This window comes from Pseudoliparis swirei, chromosome 10 (genome assembly GCF_029220125.1).
Source record: "Pseudoliparis swirei isolate HS2019 ecotype Mariana Trench chromosome 10, NWPU_hadal_v1, whole genome shotgun sequence".
Lineage (NCBI taxonomy): Eukaryota > Metazoa > Chordata > Actinopteri > Perciformes > Liparidae > Pseudoliparis > Pseudoliparis swirei.
The window spans coordinates 17,127,370-17,140,270 of NC_079397.1; the positions used below are offsets into that span (position 1 = coordinate 17,127,370).

The 12,901-nt window shown below is 47.4% G+C and overlaps 1 protein-coding gene across 1 annotated transcript in view; it reads right to left on the reverse strand.

Annotated features, from left to right (window-relative positions):
* The window catches only part of LOC130200913 (NXPE family member 3-like), a 20,997-nt gene extending 11,491 nt beyond the window's left edge, over positions 1-9,506 (reverse strand). Inside the window, exons 1-3 of the mRNA XM_056425486.1 lie at positions 9,293-9,506; positions 4,439-4,518; positions 2,861-2,977 (exon numbers count right to left, since the gene is read on the reverse strand). Of these exons, the coding sequence (XP_056281461.1) occupies positions 2,861-2,977; positions 4,439-4,518; positions 9,293-9,506 (411 nt within the window). The remainder of the gene's footprint in view (positions 1-2,860; positions 2,978-4,438; positions 4,519-9,292) is intronic.
* Positions 9,507-12,901: the final 3,395 nt, after the last annotated feature.

Genomic DNA, 12,901 nt, shown 5'->3' on the forward strand with positions numbered 1-12,901 from the left:
CAAAACCGGTTTTGAGCCAATCCAGGTTTCCCCAACAAGACGGGGGAGAGGCAGGGAAAGGAACGGTTAATAAGGATTTTATTTTTTCCCCCAAAAAAAAGGGGCTTCAAGCCGGGGTACTTTTAGGCATACCTTTTGACCGGAAAGGTGCTTCGGCCTGGGTCTTTTAGGCTTCACCGTGTTGTCGGTGCTGGTTACCTTCTGCCCCAATGGATGGGCTTAGATCACCCAGTTGTTGGATTACCTCCCCTCCCCCCTTCCTACTCGTTGCAAGTCATGTCTAAAATGTATGTGCTTATGTGCTCAGGTGTTTTTTTCCTGCTCCCACACTGTACCCCTCTCGGGGCATAGTCGGGGGGTTGGTGTTTTTTTCTCGCCTTCTTCCCTCATGTTATGCTGTAATCTTTCATCCACCCTTTCTTGTAATTTCGATGCTTTTGTACCTGTACTCTGGCAAACGACAAATAAATATATCAATCAATCAAAAAAATCAATCAATCAATCAATCAATCAAATCAATCAATATCCTAACATATTTAGGCTTACATGAGCAATTATCATTAAAAAATGGCAATAATAAGATTATTAGTCAATAAGACTATTAGGCATTAATAAGACTATTGGGCAGTAGTCTACAGATTCAAAGTGTTTTGTTAGATTTTTTTAAACAAAAAAACAACATAAAACATAAAACAGACAATCATATTCAATGTTATTCTTATTTCTTTGCGGATATTTATTATACATTTCTTTAAACAATTATAACTTATTTCTAGTCTACACATTCAAAGTATTTTTTTGAGATTTTATAAATCAGACTCATATTCAATTTATTATTTATTTATGGTTATTTCTTCTTATTACATATATTAATTTGGTATATTTAATAAGGGACAGTGCACATTAATAAAAATATTTATGTTAATAGTTTGACTGAAGTTTCCAATGAAGGCTCTGTTAGAGTTTGGACAGCACACACCACCTGGACAGGACTCACTGGAAGAAATATCAACAGACTTTTACTATAAATCTATAAAGCGTTTATTCAAAATCAAGATACAAAATAGACAATCATGCGCATGGACCCAAATCCAAACCTGTTACCAATGGCTTCAGGGCTGGAGAAAGGATGCCGGTTCGGAGTGTTCGGCCATTTTAAATACCCGAACGGACCAGTTCTGATTGGTCAGGAGATAAGGGGTGGGGTTTTCTCATTGGCCCTTGTTTCTCTGCTTCCGCCGTTGTTGCTCCTTCATTGGTTCTTGTGGTCTGCCAATGCGTGCATATGTTGTGAAAAGAAGTGAGAGAAGGGGAGGTAGTTGATTTAATAGTCCCTCTCTTGTAAGAAGACTCCCTTCGGGCCTTATCTCTTCAGGGATGAGGCCTGGATCTTCTCCGAAGGTCGTCCACACACACGGGGGCCTTCTTCCCACGTGTGAGTGTGTGTGCGTGTGAGGGGGATCGGTGAAGGGGGGGTCAGTGAGGAGGGACAGTGGGGGCCTAAAGTGTCTAAAAAGGAGAGTAATGGCCCCATCTGGACCCTTCGTTATCTATCCTCCCGACGAGGTAAGGACTGTGATTGCTCTTTCTAAACAATGAATACAATGAGCTCTTTCTCTAGTCATCTTCTTGGATGAGTGCAGTGCAGAAGGGGGGTTTACATCAACATTCCTTAGGTGTCACTGTTATCTTTCTTTAGATCAGCTCAGACGCCAGATTGCCCTGCCGAAGTATTCAACTCTCATTCAGTGTTTTTCCACCCTACACATAATCTATTTGCACACAAAGTTAAGGGACAAGCCAAGCAAAAGTACATATCCTTTACAAATCCCTCTTTTCACATCCGCTGGATGTGAACCTTTACTTCCGGGAATATTTATCCCCCTCTCTATGCCAGATCTTCATCTTGGCCTGGCCGCACTGGTGACTATGCCACGGTCCGAAAGAACCTTATTTTCTTTGCCAAGAGCATATGGATCTACCTGTCCCCGGTTCTCTCCCGATCATCAGGAGGGGGAAGGAGAAGGGGTTTTTCTCTTTCGTCTCGCTCTCGCTGTGCCCAACGGAGAACCGGAGGGGAGGAAGGCGGGTACTGAGGCCTGCTTGTCTGGAGCTCAAGTCCATTTAGTGACATGCTCTCCCATTCCTTCAGCCCATAGAAAGTTGGGGCTATGTTAAAGGGACATGGGGCGCCGGTACACACTAGGACATCAATACCCTGAGTCATTTGCATGCCAGAAACCGTGGTGCACTGAGTTACTGTATTAATGACTGCCCAGTTCTCGACTGCGTAGTACGGCCAGTAGTGCCCCCTGATGTTAAGCTCTCTCTTCCTGTCGGTGCCTAGACTGAGATCCCATAGGACCTGCAAGCTCGTGAGGCTCAATGCGGGGGGGTAGCCAGTGAAGAAGGGATGAGTAACAGCCCATTGTTGTAGGTACTGAAAATTCTCATGCCATATCGCATATAGTGGCTCTGTCTCGATACCTGTTTCTCGGGGGCAGAGTCTCTTTCGGTTGGGGACGGGAATAGGGGCGTGGCTTCTGTCACGTGGCACTCCGACCCAACCGTCTAGCCCGTCTATCTCAGGGAAGTCAGTGGGTCTGCATGCATTGAATCTGTAGTGTGCAGAAGGAAAGAGGTGAAATAGAGAGTGTTTAGCTGGGCCTGGATCTTGTATCCTAACGGCTGATGGCTGGCAGGTTGGTATCCTGAAACCCAGGTGACGATCCGGTCCCGGCTGCAACTCGTCTGCTTCAACCCTGGCTGGGTCCGCGTCGTCTGCTTCATCCTGGTCTGCGACAGCGTCATCTGCTTCATCCTGGTCTGCGACAGCGTCATCTGCTTCATCCTGGTCTGCATCAGCGTCGTCTGCGTCCTTCTGGTCTGCGTCAGCATCGTCGTCTGCGTCCTCCTGGTACTCCTGGTCCTCGTCTGTGACGTCGTCTGCGTCCTTCTGGTCTGCGATGTCTGCTTCCTGTGGGTCAACGTCGTCCATGGCTGTCGTCGGGGTCTTTATCCGGTGGTCTCGAACTTGATCTCGTCTGGATCGTCCTGGTCGGCCTGGAGCAAGGGACACTGTTCATAGGGTGGAGGAGGCTTTTCTTTTGTTAGTGCTGCCGTGATGAGCCTGGCCATCATGGCTCTCAGAAAGGGGATGCAACAACATCCACACGTGACCAGATGCCTAGAAGTACTGCTAGTGACATGAACAGGGAGGTGATTAATGCCTTCCATTTGCCGAAGGTGGCCTCTAACCAGTTGGAGAACGGATTGTCAATTCCTGATGCTTCATGCATCTCTTTGGAGAGGGCTTTAAGCTGGGAAATGGCTCTGGTCATAGAACCATCCGGGGCCGTGTTGTTGGGGATGACAGTGCAGCATAAATCTCCAAACATGGCGCATACTCCACCTTTCTCTGCTAACAGCATGTCCAACGCCATTCTATTCTGGATTGCCATGGTGGAGGTGGGGGCCAATTGTTCTGCGGTTGCTTCCAGGCCATCGCGAGTGTGGTTGGTCAATCTCAAGAGGGTATACCAAATATAATTTATTCTATCCACATTCTTTATGGGGGTAACTGGGAAGATTGCGGAGATCAGTGGCAAATTCTCAAAACCGGTGGCTATGTTGTCTGCTAGTTTATACTCATTGGGGACTCCTCGGGGTATCCCTATCGCATCTATGTACGTGGGGTTATACTGACTAACTAACTCTCTTTTCCTGAGTATGTGTCTGCGTCTGCGCTGGGTGAGTTTATTTGCGAGGTGAGTTTCTTGAGTCAGCCTGGTTCCTATTAACTTGAGTGGCGCTGCTAAACGGACTAATGCACAGATTCCTGTGGTCTTGTTCGCATTTAATGTTATTAATAGTCTCAGTCCTCCACAATACCAATACAGTCCATTTCTCGCCCATGGTCCTATCTCTGCTCCGGAGGATGTGCGATTGCACCAATCAGGATCTATCTTTCCCACATTAATTCTGGCTCTTGTACTGGTAAAATTAAAGCATATGTAACTATGGCGGGCACCTTTATAAGTGGAGAATAGTCCAGTCGCCGCCTCATTCGGTAAAGGGGAAAATGGCTGCTAGCGTAGTGCAGTTCCCTGGGGTGGCTTGTTTGAACAGCGCCATCATACAAGCATAACCATCGGCGTCTGTTTCGGGGAACAATGGTGCTGGGTTGGTGATTAATTGCGGGCGTGCACTAGCACAAGCTACACATCCTCCCATGTCTTGGTCTTGTGCTGACTGTATTATCCAATTTAGCCAAATGTTGTCATTGCCATAACCTGTATTCGTCTGTATCACTTGCTGTGGGGTCAGATGGGAGAAGTCCTGTGTTATGACATGAAAGTTCTTCCCAGCTGGCGGAGGCAGTTCCTGTATGATCTGATTCTCCTCGGGGGGGGTCGTAGATATTAATCTGTATGCCTACCAGGGGGTCTTTATCTGTTGCGTCAACTCCCAGTAGGAAGTAGATGCGGTCCTTTCCGTCCGAGCTGCTGATGATTCTATCTAATGACAGGGCGAGGGGGTAGGAACCTTTACCAAAGTTTCTCTGAAAACTTATCTTTCTCCACCACGCTCTCCTACTGTAGTCTTGATAACGCAGAGAAGGTTTCCATGCCCCCGTGAATTTGGTTACCATGCCCCAGCTTTTACAAGTCTTTCCTGGGCCTCTTCTGTGGACACTATATCTCTCACAGTCCTGCACTACTGTGGGCTCTGCACAGAGATAAACGTCATTGTCACTCCATTTTAATGGGTTCCCTTCACATCCAACTACCTCACATAAGTCAAAAGTGAAGGATGTGGTACTGTTCCTAGTGTAATTAAGTACCCAGTATGCGTCCCATGCTCTCTCGTGATTGGGGGTGCTTGCAGGGGATCTCTTTTCTCTACTCAGTTCTGGGTTGCGTGGCGTGAAGTGTTTAGCTAGTAGGATGGCGTCGTGTTTGAGTCTATCTATCTTTATGTGTTCTTTCCAGGTGAATCCTCCTAATATAACTAGCACCAACAGACCGCAGGCTACTGCTATTATGGCTGTTGTTTTTGTTCCAAAACCCATCTCTTTTAGGGTTCGAGGTTGAAACCTCCTTGTTTCTGCCGGATTGGCATCGGGGTCGCCGAAGCAGCGTCTAATTGCTCTTGGTACTTCCCTCGACATTCTGTAAGTCTGCTCTGACCTCCGTCAGGGACCTAGTGGGGGCGTTAGCTGGGACGCAATGTGTTAAGTGGTGCCAAGGTGCTCCTGATTCACCTTTGACCTGGACCGAGTGTCGTAATTTCCTTCACCTCAGGTCCAGTCCACCTAGGCTGAGTCCACTTTCTTTTGTGAACTTTGACCCTGACCCAGTCGCCAACTTTGACCTTACTCTGTTGTTCTTCCTCCGCTGGTGTCGCATGGGCCCTGGACACCTGCAGGGAGAGAGCTTTGGTAAGGGATGTTAGCTTTTTCATGTAGTCACTCATTTCGATCATTTGGACATCCAGAGGCGGCACGTGACCTCCGTCTCTGGGTGGCCCTGGCATTGGTCTTCCCGTCAGTATTTCATGAGGGGTCAAATGCGTTTTGGCACCTGGTGATGTTCTCATGGACATCAGAGCTAAAGGTAATGCTTGAACCCACGTCAACTTGGTTCCCTCACAGGCCTTAGCTATCTTTCCTTTGATTGTTTGATTTGCTCTTTCTACCAGACCTTGAGATTGAGGATGATACACTGAACCATATTTATGGGAAATCCCCAGTGAGGCCTCAACTTCTGCCAGCAGTTTGCTGTTGAAATGTGCTCCATTGTCTGATCTGATTACTCTGGGTATTCCGTACCTGGGTATGAGTTCATTTCTCAACCACTTTACCACGGAAAGCGAGTCTTCTTTTCTGGTCGGGATTGCCTCCACCCACTTGGAGAACCTGTCTACCATTACCAACAGATATCTCTTTCCTGCGACTACATTATCTGGTCCCATGTCTGTGTAGTCTATCATGATTTCTTGGAAGCATGCTGAGGGAACAGGGTAGGATCCCATGGGGGACTGGAACGGCTTCTTTGCATTGTGGTTTCCACAAACTGTACATTCATCACAATACAAATTTACCATACTCTCCATATGTGGATGCCACCATAGGTGATTGATATTCATCAATGTTCTCTTTTTCCCTTCATGTGTGAGGCCATGTGCATCTTTTAACAGAAGGGGCACGAGTTGGGCAGGAGCCACTATTCGGCCATCATGGCTTCTCCATAGTCCCTCTTTAGAGGTGGAGTCTCTGGTTGCTCCTTTTCTTTCCCATGACGACCACTCATAAGGTCCTGCTTTAACTTGTATTTCCACTAACTCGTTCTCAGTTAGTTCAGTCTGTTGTGGTAGTTCTGGTCTGCATATCATCTGTCTTGGCACATAGCCTCCTGCGGCTTTGGCTGCAGCGTCTGCTGCGTCATTTCCTTTGCTGACATTGTCGTTGGTATTTTTGTCATGTCCTTTACATTTCATCACGGCTACTTTTCTGGGCAGCTGTACTGCGTCTAGTAGCTGTTCCATCTGAGCTCTGTGTTTGATTGGTTGGTCACTCGAGGTGATAAAATGTCGTCTGACCCATGCAGGGCCGTCAATATGTACAGCTCCATGCGCATACGCAGAGTCTGTGTAAATATTGGCTGTCTTTCCTGTGGCCAGAGTCAGTGCTTGAGTCAGGGCGATTACTTCTGCAACCTGTGCTGATGCTGGTTGTGGTAATACGCCTTCTTTCCTGATTTCATATTCACCTTCTTCAGTCTGCTCTACCACTGCATATGATGCTTTGTTTCCTTCCTGTGTCCTATAGCAACAGCCGTCACTGAATAGGGTCATGTCTGGGTCTGTTAAGGGGGTGTTATGCAGGTCTATCCTTAGCTTGTTCTCTTTTACTGCGTGTTCTTCACACACATGTGGGGGACCATTTGTGACTCTGTCTGCCATGTTGTTTAGTCCTGTCTCATAGGTTACATTAGAGGCCATACAGGCGTTATGGAGCTTGGTCTTTCTGGCTGAGCTGAATGTGAATTCTTTGCTCAGCAGAAATGCTGCCACACCATGTGCTGTATGTATCATTACTTCATGTCCCATGGTTATATGTGCGGTTTTATCTAGTGCCTTGGCTACTGATGCCACATATCTTCCGCATGTGGTTTGTCCTGTTTCTACTACATCTAATTTAGATGAGTGGTACAATAATACACACCTGTCCCCTCTTTGTTTCTGATACAGGATGGCATTGACAAAGCCATTCCTTTCAGAAACATCAAGGTGAAAGGGAGAGCCATAATCAGGGCTCCTGAGGGCCGCAGCTTGGGACAAAATCTGTTTAACGGTCGAAAAGGCCTCTGAGGCCTCTGTTGTCCAATCCAAGGTGGCTGTCATGTTTCTTGGACCTGCAATGCGCACTATGTCCCTTAGGGGGGCTGTCGCTCCTGTGTAGTCTGGTACATGTGAACGGCTGTAACCAGTTAGGCCGAGAAATGAGAGCATTTCTGCGACTGTCTGTGGCTTGGTGTGGTGTAGGATGCTTTCTCTTTGGCTGTTAGTTATAGTGAGTCCTTCTGCTGAAATCTGTCTGCCTAGAAAGGTAACCTGTCGTCTGCAGCACTGCACTTTTTCTCTTTTGACTTTGTAGCCCTTATCTGATAATAGGGTCAAGAGCGCCAGGGTCACGTCCAGACACAGCTCAGCTGTTTCTGCCGCTAGCAGTAGGTCGTCAACATACTGAATTAGCACAACACCTGCTGGGACCGTTAGAACAGACAAATGTTCCTTCAGTGCTTTGTTGAACAGACCGGGGGAGTCCCTGTATCCTTGTGGTAACACAGAGTAGGTGTAGCGTTTACCATCATGTGTAAATGCAAAATAGGGTTGACTTTCAACCGCCAGAGGTATGGAAAAGAATGCATTCGCCAAGTCTATGACAGTGAAGTATGTCATAGTGGGTCGCAAATTAGTCAGTGTCAGATGTGGGTCTGGAACGGGGAATGGGTCAGGTATCGTGGCGTCATTAATTGGTTTTAAGTCCTGCACCATTCGCCATCCTTTTCCTTGTGCTTTCGGGACTGGTAGAATGGGGGTGTTATAGGCTGACTGACATTGGTAAATTACACCAGCTTTCATCAGTCCATCAATGGTGGGCTGGATGCCTTGTATTTTCTCCGGGCTTAGTCTGTATTGAGACCTCCAAACCGGCCGGGTGGGGTCTTTCAATCGTACCACTACTGGTGGCGCGTCAATGTGGCCAACATCAAAAGCTGAGGTGGTCCACAATCTGTCGGGTACCTGAGACAACATGGTGGGGGCTGAGGGGTGATCTGTACAGGGGAGACCATGGTGTCTAGGAACAGGAATATGTTCAGGCAGAGTGCTCTCGATTGTGTTTACACTGAATCGATACGTCGCTTCATCTGAGGCTTTCATTACCCTGGGATCCGTAGTGGGTTCCCACGTCAGGTTGAGAGCATGTTTAATCATTGGGCCTAACCCTCTTGACTCATATCCATGTCCCACTGCCAGTGTGACATGGGGGCTGGACGAGTCTTGTAGTTTATACCATTCCATCAGCCATGGAGTCAGCTGGACTCCTGCTGCCACACCCTCCTTGCCGCAATATATATATTCGCAAGTTAGTGTGGGGCGAAGTGGATGCATGCTGTCATCCCAGTCGCTCTGATATATTTCATTATCATTATTTGTGACACTCATGGTACAGTGGACATGGTCCAGTGGGGTCATGTAAGGGTGCAATGAATATATTTTATGTTTGTTCTCCATAAAATATTTCTGAATGGCGGGTGTGTCGGGGCCTGTTCTGCAAAGTCGCAGCCAATACACTTCCTGAGTTATTGATGAAGGTCCTCCATCTTTTACAAATAATATTCTTATTGGTTCAGCTGGCGTGCTTTCAGGTACACAAGGGGAAATGCGTACTCCTTCGGTAGTCAAATATATGCATACTTGCAACTTTTGTAACAAGTCTCGGCCCAGTAGGTTGGCAGGGCAGCTTGGGGCCAGCAGAAAGGAATGTTGCAGGCTCTTATCTCTCCAGGCTACTGATAAAGGGACAGAGAATCGTTGCATCTGTGTCTGGCCTGATACCCCTACAACCGCTATGGCCTTGTTTGAGGGAGGAAATGGTTGTTGTACACTAGAAAACGTGGCTCCTGAGTCAGCTAACATAATTATGTTTTGTCCATTTATGGTTAAGGTGACCAGTGGTTCCTTAGTGAACATCTCTTCCTCGTGTTGTAGTGGGCGTCTTCAGTACTGTCCCTGCCATCCCTGTAATGGGTTAGGCGGGTTGGCTTGTGAGGGAGGATATTGGTCATGCGGATATGGGAGCGGATGTAGCTGCTGCTGTTGCTGCTGCAAGGAGGGGGGCTGTTGTTGGGAATTTTGCTGCTGAGCTGGCTGCAAGAAGGGGGGCTGTTGTTGTTGTACAGGGGCTTCCTGGGGTCCGTTGTAACCTCCAGGTCCTCCATAACTTCTTCCTCTGTATCTTCCTCCTCCTCCTCTTCCTCTGCCACCTCTTCCATAATAGTTACTTTTTGGCCTCTTACAGTTCTTGGCAAAATGCCCTGGCTCATCACAGTTGTAGCAATAGTACGGGCCTATTGTCCTGTCTCCTCTACCAGGTACATAGTTGGAGTCGTTATGGTGTCGTGTGTCATCAGTCTGTCCGTACCATCCGTTATTCAACGGCTGGGGATTCGTCTGTGGGGACCAGGTGGGTTGGGGAGGGTAGGAAGGAGGAAGGGGGGCTAATTGTTGTTGTACTGCCTGCATGACTGGAGCTATTTTTGGATCCTCCTGCATGGATCCCAGCACACTTGCTAACTGTTCTTGTGTGGCTACCAGCTGCTTCTGTGCTTTGTCATCTTTGGCTATTTTGGTATTATCTGCCGCGATTTTCTTTTCATTCTGAATCTGTAGTCTCAGTAGCTCTAACTTCAGAGCTTCTGCATTAGTAGGCTCTGTGACCTCTGGAGCTACGTTTTCTAGGAAGTGCATTACATTATCAGTCCACACTTCCTGGGACAAATTTTTTAGTCCCACTACATTCTTTAGCTGAACCTGCACGGTGTCTGGCAGTCCCTTAATGACCATGGCCCGATACATTTTTCTGGTTGGGGGTGTTTGTGTATGTTCCTCTCCAAATGCCTTTCTCCATATAGCTTCACTCCTTGCCATAAACGCAACTGGGGACTCTTTTGTGTTCCAGGAAAAATCCTCGACTGCGGTAGCTGTGTGTTTACTGGGGTATTTTCCTCGTAATGCTCCGTAGAGTGCTTCTTGGAATTTATTCTGACTTATGTTGTGCGGGTGTTTCTCTGTAACCCCTATCTTCTCCCAAATTGTTTGTGCGGCTGCTGCACCCACACATCCTGCCAGAAAGCGGCGAAAGTCGCCTAGAGCCAAGTCTGTTCCAGTAGTGGCCACCTTAAGTGCTGCGATCCACTCATCAGCCCCGTCTATCAGGGGGGGTAATGTTGTCAGTACTGCTGTTGTGTCTACGGGTGAGTATGGAACATAATCCATGACCCCAGCGGCATGCCCGGGGGCTTGCACCAATGGGAATTGTGTGACAGGTGAAAGGTCAGGTAAAATGGGGTCCCTGTAGACAGGTGCGCCCTGTGAGCGTCTTCTTTCATACTGATGACCTGCTCCCTAAGTCTATCCCGACAGTAATTACGCATTATGTGCAATTTTCCCAGCTGCTCCTGAACGCATCATCTCACTCTTCCGGTAAGCTCTGGTTGCCAGCTCAACAGCGAGCATGACTTCTTCTTCTCTCCCTCCCGCTCCCTCTTGCTCAGTGTGTCTCATGTATAGTTATCCCCCTGCCTCCCTTAATGATAACGATACATGCAACAAGTGTAGTTTATTTGCTAGGTTGGAGGCAGGTCTAAGTGGGTTAGATGCACGGCTCCGCGCTATCGAAGCTCAGACAGCTATGCTAGTTAGCCCGCCCTCTCCCGTAGCCGGCGGAGCTACAGTCAGCTGTTAGCTGTTCCCAGCGGTAACCGTGCAGCCGGGTGGTTGGGTAACTGTTCGCAGGAGTAGTAAGTCTACACAGAAGCCCGCTGTGCACCAACCACTTCACGTTTCGAACCAGTTTTCCCTGCTCAGCGACACACCCGCTGAGGAACACACCCTGGTTATCGGGAGCTCTATAGTCAGGAACGTGAAAATAGCGAAGCCACGGACCAGAGTCGTGTGCCTCCCGGGGGCCAGAGCGGGCGACGTGGAGTCTTGTTTGAAGCTGCTGGCTAAGGATAAGCGGAGATAGTCAGATTGTAATACACGCCGGTGGTAATGACGCCCGAGCCCGTCGGTCGGAAGTCACTAAAATTAATGTGGAATCGGTGTGTGCCAAGACGTTGTCGGACACCGTAATTTTCTCTGGCCCTCTCCCAAATTTGCAGACAGACGAATTGTATAGCCGAATGTCGCTTTCAACCGCTGGCTGTCGAGGTGGTGCCCAGCGAATAATGTGGGCTACGTAGACAACTGGAAGACTTTCTGGGGAAAACCTGATCTGATGAGGAGAGACGGCATTCATCCCACGTTGGACGGAGCGCGTCTCATTTCTGCGAATATGACCAAGTTGATCACCGGACTTAATCCATGACAACCCAGGGTTCAGATCAGGAACCGGGAGCAGAGTTGTAGTTTAACACCCTTCTCTGCTCTTCCATTCGAGCAGTTACCCACCCTTGACTTTAGAGTAGAGACTGTGTCTGTCCCACGGCCACTTCAATTAAATAAATCAAAAGTAAGCAGAAGAGGAGTCGTACACAATAACCTTATACAAGTTAACACCATTATTTCAGCAGTGCAACAAAACAGGACTATTAAATGTGGTCTCCTAAATATTCGATCTCTGTCATCTAAAGCTGTGTTACTAAATGATTTAATATCAGATAATCACATTGATTTATGTTGCCTAACTGAAACCTGGCTGAGCCATGAAGAATATGTCTGCCTGAATGAATCGACTCCTCCAAGTCATATTAATACTCACATTCCTCGAGGCACCGGTCGAGGAGGTGGAGTAGCAGCCATCTTTGAATCGAGCCTATTAATTAATCCTCAACCAAAATTACACTACACCTCATTTGAAAGCCTTGTTCTTAGTCTTTCACATCCAACCTGGAAAACACTACAGCCAATTCGATTTGTGATTCTGTACCGCCACCAGGTCCATATTCAGAGTTTATATCTGAATTCTCAGAATTTATATCAAGTTTGGTTCTTAAAACCGATAAAGTTATTATTGTTGGAGATTTTAATATCCATGTGGATGTTGATAATGATTGCCTTAGTGCTGCATTCATCTCCTTGTTGGACTCGATTGGCTTCTGTCAGAGAGTACAGAAACCCACTCACAGCTTTGGCCACACGCTTGATCTTGTTCTTACTTATGGCGTTGACATTGAGCATTTGAACGTCTTCCCACAGAATCCTCTTCTGTCAGACCACAACCTCATAACTTTTGAATTTATACTACCGGAGTGTACTCCGTTAGTCAAAAGTTTCTACACCAGATGTCTAACTGACAGTGCTGTAGCTAAATTTAAAGAAGCGATTCCTTCTGTTTTTGATTCGATACCACGTCTCAATATAACAGAGGACTCCTGGTCTAACTTTAGTCCGTCCCAGATTGATCATCTTGTTGACAGTGCCATAGGCTCTCTGAGAATGACACTGGACTCGATAGCCCTCTGAAGAAGAAGACAGTGAGGAAGAGGAGGTTTGCTCCTGGTATAACCCTCAGACCCGCAAACTGAAGCAAACGTCAAAAGCTTGAGCATATGGCGTTCAACTAATCTCGAAGAATCCCGCTTAGTTTGGCGAGATAGTCTTAAAACATATA